We start from the raw sequence: 17,075 nt of genomic DNA, 5'->3' as shown, positions 1-17,075 counted from the left end.
CAAGTAGCTGAGATTACAGGTGCATGCCACCACATCCAGCTAATTTTTGTATTTTTAGTAGACACGGGGTTTCACCATGTTGGCCAGGATGGTCTCAATCTCTTGACCTCATGATCTGCCCGCCTCGGCCTCCCAAAGTGCTGGGATTACAGGTGTGAGCCACCGCATCCAGCCAGAGTAATCTGTTTTTAAGAACGGATAAATTACTTTTTTTTTTTTTTTTTTTGAGACAGAGTCTCGCTCTGTCACCCAGGCTAGAGTGCAGTGGCGCGATCTCAGCTCACTGCAAGCTCCGCCTCCCGGGTTCACGCCATTCCCTGCCTTAGCTTTCCGGGTAGCTGGGACTACAGGCACTTGTCACCACGTCCGGCTAATTTTTTTGTATTTTTAATAGAGATGGGGTTTCACTATGTTAGCCAGGATGGTCTCAATCTCCTGGTGATCCGCCCACCTCAGCCTCCCAAAGTGCTGGGATTACAGGCATGAGCCACCGCGCCCAGCCAAATTACTTTAAAATAAATGAATCCTACATTGGCTTTCCTTAAATCTGGTGTCTTCTTGTATAAATAAACTTCTTAAAAAAGAAAAGACTGAGAAAGGAGGTCTACTGAATGAAATGAACAGCACATACTCTGGTCCATTTAACCAGCTATGCCATTCACATTACACAAGCCAGTGTCCTCTCTATCTTGGATCACAATTTCTTTACCAAATTCAAAAACAACTTCCACTGCCATACAATCAACTGCTTAGATGTCTATGAAATATTTGGAAATCATCAAAAGTAGTGAAGATTATATCATATTGTTGACTCTATTGTTCAGCAGTTGTATAAAGCTCTCTGAGAAATGAACTCAATTTTTAGTTGAAACGAATGAAGAGAACAGACTTTAAGCACCTACTATCTGCTCATTCAGGGTGTTTTGCATTCTTGATATTATCATAAAAACCCTGTAAAGTCAATATTATTGCTGAGATTGAAAGAGATTAAGAAACTTTTCTAAGAGCACGCAACTTTCAAGGATTGAAATTCAGATTGGTTCCAAATATATGTTAGCACCAAAACTCTGTCAAGTGAAATCTTATGTAGAACCCTAATATATACAACATCATTGCATGTGTGTATGAAGTGATTTATCACACTCAATTACTGGGAAATCATGCTTGCCTCTAATTTGTCAAAATTTGAGAGAGTTGGTTTTTTTATTTTTTTAAGAGTTAAAAATATAAAGTGAAATATGAATCAATCATGCAGAATCACTGAAGCATAAGAGAACCCAGGGTTGCAAGCGTCATGGTTTAGAAAGCACTGCACTATATACCCCACCCTGCCTCCTTCATGAAGAGTCATCAACATCAATACATTTATAAATGTCATATTTATGTTTTATTGCTACCAATAGCGTTAAGTGTACTCACAATACTCACCATAGTCACAGAGTACCACCAACAATAGATTTGAAAAGTCTTTCAACATTGGTTTCATTCTGATTGGCAAAATCCCAGGTCTTTAGTCTCCTCATGTCCTTTCTCACGTCCAGATTGTGATTTTTTTCCCCAGAAACACCTGAAATTAGAACCTCAAAAAATGATGGCTCCATTCAATGTGATTGATAAAACAGTAATCATTAAATGATAAAACCATTCTAAAACTCAAACTTCCTAAGTGATATTGAAAGGAAACTAGAGAGGACACTAATTTTCCCTGGGGCAATGACTTATAATTATACAAGCCCCTTTCATTCCATTATAACTCACAGGTCAGGAATATGCAGGTATGCCCAAAACCTACTAAGATTATCTTTGCACAACACCAAAGTCTCTTCTCTTTACAGCACATCCTTAAGTGGAGAGTTTATTGTTATTTGCTTAATTTTATCAAAGTTAATAGCCAATTTGGATACATTTTCACATTATTTATCTGCTTGGCATTTCACACTGATAAATTTACTAAATTTCTGCTAAACTTTAATTTAGCATTGTGCTATGTATACCCAAATGCACCCTGCCTGGTGTCCACAAATGGGCTAACATTTCCTTGCACAATTGGTGTGTTACCAGGATTGCTTCATTTATCAGTTCCTAGGAGCTACATCCAAGTGATCAAAGCTTTTTTTAAAAAAAGATATCCCAGAATACTACAGTTAAATGTGAACTCCATGTGGCCCTGACTTCCCTTGTTTAGGGCACCCTAAGGAGAAAACAGACAAATAACAATCATCTTCACCAGTCTTGCAATACTTGTTGCTGCTGGTATGCATCCTGGTATGCATCACGAGATCGGTGGTTCACACAGCAATCTTCCCAGTCTACCTAAGAGGGCAGGGAAGACCTTGCCGGCCTGTGGTTCACAGTTATTTGTTGGAAGAGGCACTATTATTTATTTATTTAGAGATGGAGTCTCACTCTGTCGCGTTTATTTATTTATTTAGATATGGAGTCTCACTCTGTCGCCCAGGCTGGAGTGCAGTGGCGAGATCTCAGCTCACTGCAAGCTCCACTTTCCCGGTTCATGCCATTCTCCTGCCTCAGCCTCCCGAGTAGCTGGGACTACAGGCGCCCACCACCACACCCGGCTAATTTTTGGTATTTTTAGTAGAGATGGGGTTTCATCGTGTTAGGCAGGATCTCGATGTCCTGACCTCGTGATCTGCCCGCCTCAGCCTCCCAAAATGCTGGGATTACAGGCGTAAGCCACCGCACCCGGCTGGAAAAGGCACTTATTTTTATATAGACTATTCAACTATAGAATAAGATACTGGGCATTTAAGACAGTTCTTTCATACTAGAGTCTGGCAAACTATGTATTCATATTAAATATAACCAAATATATACTTTCTTAATGGTTATGGTCCCCCCCATTATTCACAGTTAATTTTTTTTTCTTTTTTTAGACAGAGTCTTGCTCTGTCACCCAGCCTGGCGTGCAGTGGCATGATCTTGGCTCACTGCAACCTCTGCCTCCCAGGTTCAAGTGATTGTCCCACCTCAGCCTCCTGAGTAGCTGGGATTTATAGGTGTGCACCACCATGCTTGGCTAATTTTTGTATTTTTAGCAGAAACTGGGTTTCACCACGTTGGCCAAGCTGGTCTCAAATGTCTGGCCTCGTGATCTGCCCACCACGGCCTCCCAAAGTGCTGGGATTACAGGCGTGAGCCACCACACCCAGCCCACAGTTAATCATTTTAATAAGCAAGTATGTTATATTCCAAATACATGTTACATCTCTTCAGATAAGAGCACAAATTAGTGGAATTAAGAAAACTGATTGAAATAAGCCAAAATTCAATGGAAGGGAAACTGGTGTGTCTTATTAGCTTTCTTTCAGCAAGAGCTGCTGAACAAAGGAAATACTGTACTTCCTGAAAGGAAAGCAGAGATTTGAAGTGTAACTATGCAGATGATTAGGGCTGCCTCCTCTTCCCCGCCACCCCCACCCCAAAAAAAAGAAAAGAAAGGAAAGAAGAAGAAAATTGTTTTGGGTGGAATTAGCCACAGATTTGACCCAATTCTTTCCTCGTACATGGAAACCTGGAAAACCTGGCCAAAGTCAGCCAGTAAGATCCTTGCAGAACGCATCATATCACTTGGGCAAGTGTGAGCACTTAAGACAATTACAATGCTTCCTTTAAGTCACTGAGACCTGGTAACCAAACTAAGGAGAAGAAAGCTCCCAAAAGTTGAACTGGCTTCTCTCAGATTTGTTTGCTTCCACCACAATAATCTTTTTATTTTTGAAGCCCCAAATCGTTACTGATTTTGTGATTATAACACATTTTCTTATGAAAATGATCGGGAAAACAAAGAATGGTGAGATAATCTATATTTAGAGCTGAATGGAAAAAGACATAAAACAGACCAGCCTACTTGTCAATCATAATATGGAATATGATCATAACATTAGTCATAATATGTCTCTTTAACTTCTTTCTACCTTGCTTATTTTCTTTCAACATGTTGTTCCCAATACCTCGACTGACTTCTTACAATGTTTGGCTTGAGAATTGTTCTAAGAAATTAAGAACTTAGGCATATTTTACACAAGTTTGAAAATACTTCTACATAGCATTCTTGTATGTAAACTTTATAGACAAATTCTAAATTCATCAGCTGAGAAGGTGGGGAAAAGTTGTGAATATTCTCAACGGCTAACAGCATCATCCAACCTCAGACCCCATGTTTTTGCTGAAACCAGCTAGGACAAACCCTTCTAAATCTCCCTTCACAGCTGCAGAAAAAGTAAATGAATTACGCTAATGTCTATGGGACCAATGATTCGTGAAAGAATAAAATGGAAAACGAAGCAAAGTTATTTTGTCCCTTCTGACCAACCTGCACATGCTCGTGTGTATATATACGAATAGTATTTATTGGGAGGAAATCTCTAGTTCCAAAGCAGCTCGTGTAAACAGGCTTCATTTATATGTTCATTCGAGTTTGCTCTGCCCTGGTCCCACGGGTTGGGTGCAGCGTTCCTGGGACGCCCTGGCTCGCCCCATCTACTCAGCTTCCCAAATGCCCGCAAGCCCAGTTCCACGCTTGGAAGTCTACCCCTCGTGTCGTCAGCTTAAAGTCCTCCTTAATGAGGACCATCTTTAATTTAATCCTTATATTTCATACTTTTTGCATATCAGAAAGGATTTCTTTTTGGAAAGAAACAGTAGCTCAAGACGCGATTTTTCAAGGTTCTGTGGCCAGTCTCAGTCACTCGGCAACATATGAGCCAGGGCAGAGCCAGGTTCAGTTAAATTCGAGACTCCTAGGTGTGGAGACCAATACCCCTTAAAAGCGTCCCCTGGGGCCGAGGCGGGTGTGTGGAGGGGCCGCCACCATCCACCTGCGCCTTCAGGATCCGGGGGGGGTGGCAGGGTCCGGGGGCATTTCCCGACCCCAGCGGAGCCTCCGAGGGTCTCGCGGCACAGGAGCGCCCACTGGGGCGCGAACACCCGGATGCAGGAGGGCGCTTCTTACCTTTCGAGACTGACGGGCAGCGACCCCAGCTCGGCTGGCCGAGTGGCGAGGCGGACGGGAAGCCTCAGGAGCCGCGAGGTAGAGCGCCGAGCATCCGGCGTCCCGGACTGCGCGCCCTGACCCCGCGGCGTTAGGCTCCCACAGCCCCGCCCGGGCCCGCCCCCGACGGCGTGGGGAGGGCGGGCACCGGGAGGGCGGGGTGCACCCGGGACCGGGCGTGTCGGCTCCCGCCCCTTCTGGGCAGCGCATCCTTTCCTGCCGGTCCCCCGCTCGCCAGCTGCTGGACAGGAAACAGGCAGGAAACGCGCGGCCAGCCAAGGTCCTGAGGGAGGGGGTGCGGCCCTGGCAGATGCAGGTCCCCTCAACGCACACCCGCGTCCACAGCACCAGGGGTTTAACGAAGGACGAGCGAGCAATCTCCTGACACTTCACCTTCAATCACTCCTACTCGTGTCATTTTCTTCAGGGAGACCACAAAAATAAGTCCTTGAAGTGGCACAGTATGTGGGCTGTAAACTTGCTTTCCCAAATGTCACTAAAGAGTTTCAAAAGAACATAGTTCAGGTAAAGTGCATCTCCATTTTCTTACCCTGGGGTCAGAATTGGTTATTAAAAATAACTAAACATTTTTAAAACTCTACTCTGCAAGTGTTAAAGTTCTTTTTATGGGAATGTGTATTAGTTCAGCCACTGTGGAAAGCAGTTTGGAGATTTCTCAACTAAAAACAGAACTATCATTTGACCCAGCAATCCCATTACTGGGTGTATCCCCAAAGGAAAATAAATCATTCTGCCAAAAAGACACCTGCACTCCCATGTTTATCACAGTACTATTCACAATAGCAAAGACATGGAATCAACCTAGGTGCCCATCAACAGTGGACTGGGTAAAGAAAATGTGGTACATACACACCACGGAATACTAAGCAGCCATAAAAAAAGAACAAAATCACGTCCTTTGTAGCAACATGGATGCAGTTGGAGGACATTATCCTAAGTGAATTAACATAGGAACAGAAAACCAAAAACCGTATGTTCTCACTTGTAAGTGGGAGCTTAAACAATGGGTACTCATGGACATAAAGATGGCAACAACAGACACTTGAGACTCCAAGTCAAGGGAGGGAGGGAAGAGAGCAAGGGTTGAAAAACATCCTATCGGGTACTGTGTCCAGAATTGGTGGGTTCTTGGTCTCTCTGACTTCAAGAATGAAGCCACGCACCCTCGCGATGAGTGTTATAGTTCTTAAAGGCGGCATATCCGGAGTTTGTTCCTTCTGATGCTCGGATGTGTTCAGAGTTTCTTCCTTCTGGTGGGTTCGTGGTCTCACTGGCTCAGGAGTGAAGCTGCGGACCTTCTCGGCGAGTGTTACAGCTCTTAAGGCGGCACGTCTGGAGGTGGTCCTTCCTCCCAGTAGGTCCATGGTCTCTCTGGCTTAAGAAGTGAAGTGTTACAGCTCATAAAGGCAGTGTGGACCCAAAGAGTGAGAAGCAGCAAGATTTATTATTAAGAGCAAAATAAGAAAGCTTCCACAGTGTAGAAGGGCACCCCAGAGGATTGCCCATGCTGGCTCAGGCAGCCTGCTTTTATTCTCTTATCTGGCTCCACCCACATCCTGCTGATTGGTCCACTTTACAGAGAGCCCAGTGGTCTGACAGGGCGCTGATTGGTGCATTTACAATCCCTGAGCTAGACACAAAGGTTCTCCACATCCCCACCAGATTAGCTAGATGCAGAGTGTCCACACAAAGGTTCTCCAAGTCCCCACCAGAGTAGCTAGATACAGAGTGTCCATTGGTGCATTCACAAACCCTGAGCTAGACACAGGGTGCTGATTGGTGTGTTTACAAACCTTGAGCTAGATACAGAGTGCCAAATGGTGTATTTACAACCCCTTAGCTAGACATAAAGGTTCTCCAAGTCCCCACCAGTCAGGAGCCCAGCTGGCTTCACCCAGTAGATCTGGCACCGGGGCCGCAGGTAGAGCTGCCTGCCAGCTCCGCGCTGTGGGCCCGCACTCCTCAGCCCTTGGGGGCGGGTGGGCCAGCACTGCTTGGGGACCCAGCACACCCTCTGCAGGCGCTGGCCCGGGTGCTAAGCCCCTCATTGCCCGGGGCCGGCAGGGCCAGCCAGCCGCTCCGAGTGCAGGGCCTGCTGAGCCCACACCCACCTGGAAGCCCACACACCCACCTGCAAGCACCGCGCAGCCACGGTTCCCGCCCGCGCCTCTCCCTCCACACCTGAGGGAGCCGGCTCCAGCCTCGTCCAGACCAGGAAGGGGCTCCCACAGTGCAGCAGCGGAATGAAGGGCTCCTCAAGTGCCGCCAAAGTGGGAGCCCAGGCAGAGGAGGTGCCCAGAGCGAGTGAGGGCTGTGAGGGCTGCCAGCACACTGTCACCTCTCAGTACTATGTTCATTATCTAGGTGACAGGATCAATAGAAGCCCAAACCTCAGCAACATGCAATTACCCTTGTAACAAACCTGCATATGCACCCCCAAATCTAAAACTAAAATTTAAAAAAAAAGAATTTTAAGTTTTTGGGAAAATATGAGAGGATAGATTCCACCTTAACAGCTGTGCTTGTTAAATTGAGTAACTATGCCATATGGTTTACCACTTGCTTTTCTTTTATGCAGAATATACCATTTGACAGCAAAACGAATATCTGGTATGCAGAATATACCATTTGACAGCAAAACTAGTCTGTCACATTACACATCTGGTAATGGAAATCAAAGCACAATGGTGACCTTTCGAGAGTGGATGACAGGAAAGAGGCACCAGGAAACTTTTAGGGGTGACAGATATGTTCTATTGTTTGGAGTGTGAGTTACATGGATTTACTAAGCATTTGTTAAAACTTGTCTGACTGAAGATCTGTGCATTGCAGTTTGTAAACTTTACCTCATTAAAAAAAATATTTTAAAACACGTGATTTGCAGGTCTTTGACTCTATCACTTCATTTTTAAAAAGGTAGCACAAGTATTTACTTATATGTTACCAGAGGTATAAAATTTTCTAAGAACTTATATTGTCAGCCAGGTGCAGTGGCTCATGGCTGTAATCCCAACAATTTGGGAAGCCAAGGCAGGAGGATTGCGTGAGCCCAGTACTTTTAGACCAGCCTGGGCAAAATAGCGAGACTCCATCGCCACAATAAATAAGAAATTATTTGGGAGGCCAAGGCGGGTGGATCGCTTGAGCTCAAGAGTTCAAGACCAGCCTGGGCATCATGGCAAAACCCCATCTCTACCAAAAATAGAATGTACTAGCCGGCTGTGATGGCACGTGCCTGTGGTCCCAGCTACTTGTGAGGCTGAGGCAGGAGGATCACTTGAACCCAGGCGGAGGCTTCAGTGAGCCAAGATGATGCCACTGCACAGGCTGGGTGAGACCCCATCTCAAAAAATAAAATAAATAAAAAATTAGCCGCGTGTGGTGGCATGTACCTGTTGTCCCAGCTACTCTGGAGGCTGAGGTGGGAGAATTACTTGAGCCCGAGAGGTTGGGGCTACAGAGAACAGTGATCATGCCACTGCACTCCAGCCTACGTGACAGAGTGAGACCAACCAGTCTTGTCAAATAGTTACTTCTAGCAATACTAATTAAATCCATCCAAAGTTTCAAAGAAGACTTTAAGGTGATCATCCAATTTCATTGCCAGTAGAATTATCTAGTCTAATTTCCATTCACCAATTTATGCTAGGATTCTTTTTCAAATACATACCACCCAGTCCCTGGCATTTCAGTTTTAAAAGCAAAAGCTCAGTGAAAAGAGCAGGCATTGGAGTTATAAAAGTACAAAAATTAGCTGGTGTGGTGGTGTGCACCTGAAGTTCCAGCCATCAGGAGGCTGAGGTGGGAGGACTGCTTGAGCCCAGAAGGCAGAGGTTGCAGTGAGCCAAGATTGTGCCACTGCGCTCCAGCCTGGGCAATAGAACCAGACCCTGTTTCAAAAAAAAAAAAAATTATATGGGGGTATAAGGAACCCAGAACAGGATAAAACAATCTTGAAAATGAAGAGCGTATTTGGAGGACTCACACTTTCCAATTTCAGAACTTACTACAGGCTGGTTCATGCCTGTAATCCCAGCACTTTGGGAAGCCAAGGCAGACGGATCACTTGAGATCGGGAGTTTGAGACCAGCCTGACCAACAGCAAAACCCCATCTCTACGAAAAAAAAAAAAAAAAAAATTAGCTGGGGATAGTGGCACACACCTGTAGTCCCAGCTACTCAGGAGGCTGAGGCAGGAGAATTGCTTGAACCCGGGAGGTGGAGGTTGCAGTGAGCCGAGAATGTGCCACTGCACTCCAGCCTGGGTGACAGAGTGAGAGTCGGTCTCAAAAAAAAAAAAAAAAAACTTACTACAAAGCAATAGTAATCAAGACAGTGTGATATTAGCAAAAAGATAGATAAATAGCTAGAATTGCAAGTTCAGAAACTCATATCTATGGTCAATTGAGTTTTTAAAAATTACTTTTTAAAACAACCCCATACGCAAGCATATGGTCAATTGTTTTTTGACAAGGGTGCCAAGATCATTTAATAGTCAACTAATGGTGCTGGCATAACCAAATAGCCACATGCAAAAGAATGAAGTTGGACCTCCTCCTTACACTGCATACAAGTAAAAAGACACATTTTTAGATAAGCCTAGATTAAATTCCAGCCCTGACACTGCAAATCTGGGTAGATTTCTTAATCTCTCCTTCCCTTCACTGTAGAAAGCATATAACAGTAACTGTGAAATATTATAGTGATTAAGTGAAACCTATCGGAGGCAACTTTCTCTGCATTAATCTTTTAGGCATATACTTTTTCCCCAAAAAGCTACTGTTCAAGGGAGGAAATCCAGGTACAAGTGGCTCTATCAATATGCTTGGTCATTTTTTAAATAACAGCTTTATTGAACTGGTCAATTTTGTCTTCATTAGAATTTTTGCCAAACTGTACTGCTGTCTTTATTGGACAGTTAAGATATAGTTTAACGTTTTCAGGCGGGGTGCGGTGGCACATGCCTGTAATCCCAGCACTTTGGGAGGCCGAGGCGGGCAGATCACGAGGTCAGGAGATCGAGACCATCCTGGCTAACACGGTGAAACCCTGTCTCTACTAAAAATACAAAAAAAAAAAAAAAAAAAAAAAGATATAGTTTAACGTTTTCTAAAAGAAGGCAATATAAAAATGAAAGGAAAAAATGCTTTCAAACAAACAGTGGTATGGTCAGTATTGAACTATAACTGATCTGGCTCTCAAAATACCTTCAGTTTTCTTTCCAGGTCAGCGACTGATCTAGTAATCTTGTGCAAATTGTATAAAATTTATATATTATCTCAATAACTCCATTTATACAAACAGAGCTTTTATTTCTCTGGGTAATGCTCTGAGATGAAAGCTATAACTGACTCATGATTTCGTATCAGGACACAAGGAAGAAGACGAATGGCCCAATTTCCACACTATAATAACAAGAACTTACATGTGTATAACAACTACTCTAGAGTGCTTTCCACATCATGGACGTGGCCCATGCCATATTTGAGTAAGACAGACCAGATCTCACTCAGACAGGCTAAGCCTTGACAAGTCTGGTTGAGAAACCTCTTGGGAAGAGGGTAAAAGAGTTGGTTTGCTAGGCAACTCATGCATGACTCAGTACTATAATTCAAAAATCACTCAATTCAGTTAATACTTTACTAGGAATCCACCATGTAGTCACTGACCTAGGTCAGTGAGAATTCAAAAGAGATGTTACATGACAGTCTTTGAACTTAAACCCAGTTTCTCTATTTTCTTATGGTATCAAGACAACATTTAAGAGAACAAGACAAAATATAGTTAAGCATATGGAAAATACAATAACTCTTGTAGAGTTTAGAAATAATAGAGCTGTGTATTGGAAACATTTCTGATGCAGGCAGGATTGAGCAAAGTATCATTTAGATTGGTGGAGGTGGGCATGAGAGAGGGGAGGTGAGTGGGAAGAAGTAAAGAAAGGAGGTTTGGCAAATCAATAAATGTAATCCAGCATATAAACAGAACCAAAGACAAAAACCACACGATTATCTCAATAGATGCAGAAAAGGCCTTTGACAAAATTCAACAACCCTTCATGCTAAAAACTCTCAATAAATCAGGTATTGATGGGACTTATCTCAAAACAATAAGAGCTATCTATGACAAACCCACAGCCAATATCATACTGAATAGGCAAAAACTGGAAGCATTCCCTTTGAAAACTGGCACAAGACAGGGATGCCCTCTCTCACCACTCCTATTCAACATAGTGTTGGAAGTTCTGGCCAGGGCAATCAGGCAGGAGAAGGAAATAAAGAGTATTCAGTTAGGAAAAGAGGAAGCCAAATTGTCCCTGTTTGCAGATGACATGAGTGTATATCTAGAAAACCCCATTGTCTCAGCCCAAAATCTCCTTAAGCTGATAAGCAACTTCAGCAAAGTCTCAGGATACAAAATCGATGTACAAAAATCACAAGCATTCTTGTACACCAATAACAGACAAACAGAGAGCCAAATCATGAGTGAACTCCCATTCACAATTGCTTCAAAGAGAATAAAATACCTAGGAATCCAACTTACAAGGGATGTGAAGGACCTCTTCAAGGAGAACTACAAACCACTGCTCAATGAAATAAAAGAGGATACAAACAAATGGAAGAATATTCCATGCTCATGGGTTGGAAGAATCAATATCGTGAAAATGGCCATACTGCCCAAGGTAATTTATACATTCAATACCATCCCCATCAAGCTACCAATGACTTCCTTCACAGAATTGGAAAAAACTACTTTAAAGTTCATATGGAACCAAAAAAGAGCCCGCATCGCCAAGTCAATCCTAAGCCAAAAGAACAAAGCTGGAGGCATCACGCTACCTGACTTCAAACTATACTACAAGGCTACAGTAACCAAAACAGCATGGCACTGGTACCAAAACAGAGATATAGATTAATGGAACAGAACAGAACCCTCAGAAATAATGCCGCATATCTACAACTATCTGATCTTTGACAAACCTGACAAAAACAAGCAATGGGGAAAGGATTCCCTATTTAATAAATGGTGCTGGGAAAACTGGCTAGCCATATGTAGAAAGCTGAAACTGGATCCCTTCCTTACACCTTATACGAAAATTAATTCAAGATGGATTAAAGACTTATATGTTAGACCTAAAACCATAAAAACCCTAGAAGAAAACCTAGGCATTACCATTCAGGACATAGGCATGGGCAAGGACTTCATGTCTTAAACACCAAAAGCAATGGCAACAAAAGCCAAAATTGACAAATGGGATCTAATTAAACTAAAGAGCTTCTGCACAGCAAAAGAAACTACCATCAGAGTGAACAGGCAACCTAAAAAATGGGAGAAAATTTTCGCAACGTATTCATATGACAAAGGGCTAATATCCAGAATCTACAATGAACTCAAACAAATTTACAAGAAAAAAACAAACAACCCCATCAAAAAGTGGGCAAAGGACATGAACAGACACTTCTCAAAAGAAGACATTTATGCAGCCAAAAAACACATGAAAAAATGCTCATCATCACTGGCCATCAGAGAAATGCAAATCAAAACCACAATGAGATACCATTCACACCAGTTAGAATGGCAATCATTAAAAAGTCAGGAAACAACAGGTGCTGGAGAGGATGTGGAGAAATAGGAACACTTTTACACCGTTGGTGGGACTGTAAACTAGTTCAACCATTGTGGAAGTCAGCGTGGCGATTCCTCGGGGATCTAGAACTAGAAATACCATTTGACCCAGCCATCCCATTACTGGGTATATACCCAAAGGACTATAAATCATGCTGCTATAAAGACACATGCACACGTATGTTTACTGCGGCACTATTAACAATAGCAAAGACTTGGAACCAACCCAAATGTCCAACAACGATAGACTGGATTAAGAAAATGTAGCACATATACACCATGGAATACTATGCAGCCATAAAAAATGATGAGTCCTTTGTAGGGACATGGATGAAACTGGAAACCATCATTCTCAGTAAACTATCGCAAGGACAAAAAACCAAACACCGCATGTTCTCACTCATAGGTGGGAATTGAACAATGAGAACTCATGGACACAGGAAGGGGAACATCACACTTCGGGGACTGTTGTGGGGTGGGTGTAGAGGGGAGGGATAGCATTAGGAGATATACCTAATGCTAAATGACGAGTTGATGGGTGCAGCACACCAACATGGCACATGGATACATACGTAACAAACCTGCACATTGTGCACATGTACCCAAAAACTTAAAGTATAATAATAAAAAAAAAAAAAAAGGAGGTTTGGACAGACAAGGGAAATATCCAGGAGCAGGAAGGGGCACACCTCTGCTGTTCCCTTTTCCCAACACCTTCCACTTACTGACAATCTCTTGGTCTTTGTCAGCCTAGTTTACCAGGTTCTTCCTTTCCCTTCCAAAGCCCTCCACCAGGACTAAGGGCTCCTTCTTCTGTCTTCCCCAGCATGGTATATATGCCCCTTCCATGGCACTTACTTCATTCCATCTTCAGTGAAAGTTGCTTATATGTCTGTTGCCCTAACTAGGTCTCCCTTTTCTTAAGGACACAGTTGTATCTTATTCATCTTTGTATCCCCTCCCATTACCAATGCCCAACAAAATTGCTCACACAAAATTGCTATGTATTCAAAAAAATGTTTTTTTCATTGAATTGAATGGGAGCTAAAGTAGTATAAAGTGGAGCCAAATTATAAATAGGAATATAGGTCGGAGTTCATTCACTCAGTGAATATTTATTGAATGCTTATTGTGTCCAGGCCCTGTTCTCGGCTCTTAGGATACATCCATGAACAAACCAGATAAAAACCTCTGCCCTTGTGCAGCTTATACTCTAGATCATAAGGGATAGGATTAGCAATAAATTTAAATAAATTTAACCATACCTACTGGAAAAAGACACATGCATGGAAATTACTAATGCTATAAGAATCTCTTGATATGCAGTTTGTATTTTTGTAGTTAATATAAGCATAATATATTCATACCTACATATCACTCCACAGGGATTTAAACTTTAAAACTACAAAGAAAACTTTATTGGTAATTTAGGAGACTTTCAAGGACCATTCTGAGCACGCTCAATTTTGTCCTTAGGCACGGTCTTTAAAACCTAACCACCTTATAAGTTGTGACTCCACTGTACCAAAATGAAGACTCTGAGACTTTTGGGAAAAAGAACCATTTTAAGTATTTGAGCATGAGAAAGATGACAGGATGAATCCACATTCTCTCAGATTAATCTGGTAACAAGGAACAAGAAAGAGTACATTCATCTGAATATAAATGGTCAAGCAACAGTGGAATTCACATCAAGAATTTTTTAAAAAACGAAACCAGTTCATGACATGTCCCATTCTTTTAGGACAACTAAAACAGTAAGAGCTCAATGTCATAAATATTTATAAGCAACTCTTAATTATAAAATCCAAAGGAAAAATTCTTAACATAACTGGCTTTAGTATGATTAAAGTTTTACCATTTGCATATATATTTCAGAGTATTTAAAAAGAATGCCAAGGAAAATCATTTTTAAATTTTGCAATAATTTTAGTCTATATACATTAATACCAATCATTTAACCCTGAAAACACAATCTTCACTAACACAATATAAAAAATTTTTTTGACAGCAAATGACTGGAAATATTGCATTACCATAAAGCTACAAAGAGGTTCATGCTCCTAAGAGCAAAGTTAGGAAAACAAAAAAATAATAATTACACCAGTGATAAGCACCAAGACAGAAATTTTTTGCACTTAGGGCCTGATTGGTTGTATTTAAACATAACTTCTACATTAGAGTGCCAAAATAACACCTTATAATAATGGCCTGAAAAAAAGATAAAAATACACAAATACATACAAAGGTCTCGAAACAGTGAAGAATGCCCACTTTAAAAATAAAATCAATCATACTCATTTTTAAATTAATGTGACATTTGCAAAATATATTTATATGTCACTTTTCTTCCTTCTTAAGTCATTTTATACAATTCAGATTGTTCCATTTTTTTCCATCAGTTGTCACACTAAAGTAAATAAATATGTTAAATTATGTAGGTTTGCAGTAATGAATCCAAACCATTAGCGCTAGATTGAGTAGCTCCAGCAATCTTCCTTGCAACTCACTCCAACTGGTGAAACAGATTATTTATCTTTATAATTTTAAAAGCCTTAGCCAGGTGAGAGAGAGAGAGAGAGAGAGTGTATGTGTATGTGTACAAGTTTGCTAGAGCAGTATGAGACAGTGAGTACCAACCAGAAAGAGGTGAGACATACAAACAAGCTTACACAATGGTCCAACTAAACCCTAAAAGACTTGGGCAGTCAGACACTGAGTTACCCTCAAAATAAACCTGAGGCTGAGCAATGGGGGAACCAGAGGATCTGTCACCACAATGAAGAGTCAGTGACAGGTTTGGAAAACAAAAACTAAAGTGGGATGTATCAGGCACAGCATTCCTGTGACACTGGAGGACACGAAGCAGCAATAGCCACTTTTCAGGCAGGGATATGGGATTGGGATCCCCTGGGTCTGCAGCTGAGGGTCCCTGGCACTTCCCAGAGGGCACTGCAGCAGCCTCTGGCAGTGGCCCTCCCTCTTACCCACTGACAATGTCTCAGGGGTCCCAGAGTGTGAACCTGGGTATCCCTCTTCCTGGTCCCAAGGGTGCTCCCATTACAATACTTTCCCTCCCACAGGCTTGGCCAAAACCATCACCACCCTTTCACTTCCAACTCAGTTTCAGAAAGGGCGTTTCCTGTCCTGTGGGGTCCCTGAGTTTGAGATAATGCCAACATACTGGAGGCTGTAGAGCAATAACATGTGAAGTCAGGCAGTCACTTTAAAACTTAAGCAATCTACATGCAGCAATCTACAGCCAGTTGTTGTTATCTCAGTAACACTTCTTACCGAAGTAGTTTTTCCACACAACTTATAATATAAAGGACAAAGAAAAAATATTGCTGGAACATGATAGACTTTTTAAAGTTCAGTGTTGAAACTCCTTATGGAAAAGAAAAGGAGACATTACTTTTCCACTTTCTATTTCCTGTCTGTGGCTTTGAGGTAAAAGAACACTAAGGTTCCTGTGAAGTTCCCTCTGCCATTCCACCAGCACAACAATCCCAGGGAATTCCTGAGCCGTCTACCTCCTAAATTTGTAATCATAACTCTGGGCATGTCTATACAGCTCTCTAGTTCAGTTTCAAAATCCACAGCATTTGGAAACAAAATGACACAGTTGCATTCTTTAAATGCCAGTCATGAAATCATCACTTAAAAAAACAAAGAGAAACTAGATAGAATATATATAAATATATGTGTCAAATAAAATTATTTCATTTTTAAAGGTATTTTATTTGGTATGTTGAAGACATGTCTATGACTGCTTCTAAAAGCCCTGGGGAGGAGCCTCATATAGTATGCTGCAGTATATTTTGTCCCAACATTGTCATGTGCAATCAGTGAATTTCAGTCACACCAAAATAATAATCTAACCTGTGTGAACATGCAACTTCTCTTTTTATTCTCTGCAAAACTAAATTCCCTTCTTTATAAAATGATTAGATTTGAGGATCAAGTTAAAATCCACTATATTTCAAGTTAAACTCTGAGGGTTCTGCACAACTATAGCATGATTTTAAATTCATATTGGCATTCACTTTTCTGAATTTTCCTATGCGTATCCTAAATAAATTTCCTGGACCATATTTAGTGAGAAATTAAAAGAGATTTACATTGCACTGTGAAGTTCTAATAAATTCTCAGTTGATCGGGGTTTATCTCTTAGCTCAATGTCATACAATCTCTACATGACGCAAGCATATGGACAAAAAGTATTTTAAATACAAAACCCTTAGCTCTGTGTCATAAATAAATTTGGGTAAAAACGCAGGCCTTCCACTGAGTCATCACGGCAAAGATGGCCCATCTTCTCTGCAAGCAGCAACCTAAAAAAAAAAAAAAACAAAAAACCCCCCACACAATTATCTGTCTATGCAGACACACAAACATACATTGTAATGAAAGGTAA

The 17,075-nt window shown here is 41.8% G+C and overlaps 2 protein-coding genes and 1 long non-coding RNA gene across 12 annotated transcripts in view; 1 reads left to right on the top strand and 2 right to left on the bottom strand.

The window, feature by feature from the left end:
• THSD1 (thrombospondin type 1 domain containing 1) overlaps nucleotides 1-5,114 on the bottom strand; it is a 30,032-nt gene extending 24,918 nt beyond the window's left edge. For 2 of the 4 annotated variants that reach the window (XM_032150970.1, XM_032150972.2), the window contains exons 1-2: nucleotides 4,973-5,114; nucleotides 1,429-1,567 (exon numbers count right to left, since the gene is read on the bottom strand). In XM_032150970.1, the coding sequence (XP_032006861.1) occupies nucleotides 1,429-1,486 (58 nt within the window). In that variant the 5' untranslated portion in view covers nucleotides 1,487-1,567; nucleotides 4,973-5,114. Of the gene's footprint in view, nucleotides 1-1,428; nucleotides 1,883-4,972 lie in introns of those variants that run through there. The other 2 variants (XM_032150971.2, XM_058437941.1) reach the window with 1 other exon arrangement.
• A 75-nt stretch (nucleotides 5,115-5,189) lies between these two features.
• On the top strand, nucleotides 5,190-7,904 carry LOC131383316 (uncharacterized). The gene is made up of 2 exons (XR_009213276.1): nucleotides 5,190-5,536; nucleotides 7,611-7,904. It is a non-coding gene; the product is annotated as an uncharacterized LOC131383316 (long non-coding RNA).
• VPS36 (vacuolar protein sorting 36 homolog) overlaps nucleotides 5,660-17,075 on the bottom strand; it is a 48,212-nt gene continuing 36,796 nt past the window's right edge. For 2 of the 7 annotated variants that reach the window (XM_058437943.1, XM_058437945.1), the window contains one exon: nucleotides 5,662-6,403. In XM_058437943.1, coding sequence (XP_058293926.1) covers nucleotides 6,088-6,403 — 316 coding nt within the window. In that variant the 3' untranslated portion in view covers nucleotides 5,662-6,087. Of the gene's footprint in view, nucleotides 6,404-13,342; nucleotides 16,993-17,075 lie in introns of those variants that run through there. The other 5 variants (XM_058437942.1, XM_058437946.1, XM_058437948.1 and 2 more) reach the window with 4 other exon arrangements.

This window comes from Hylobates moloch, unplaced genomic scaffold (genome assembly GCF_009828535.3).
Source record: "Hylobates moloch isolate HMO894 unplaced genomic scaffold, HMol_V3 SCAFFOLD_4, whole genome shotgun sequence".
NCBI lineage: Eukaryota > Metazoa > Chordata > Mammalia > Primates > Hylobatidae > Hylobates > Hylobates moloch.
This window is presented reverse-complemented; position numbering and strand designations above follow the sequence as displayed.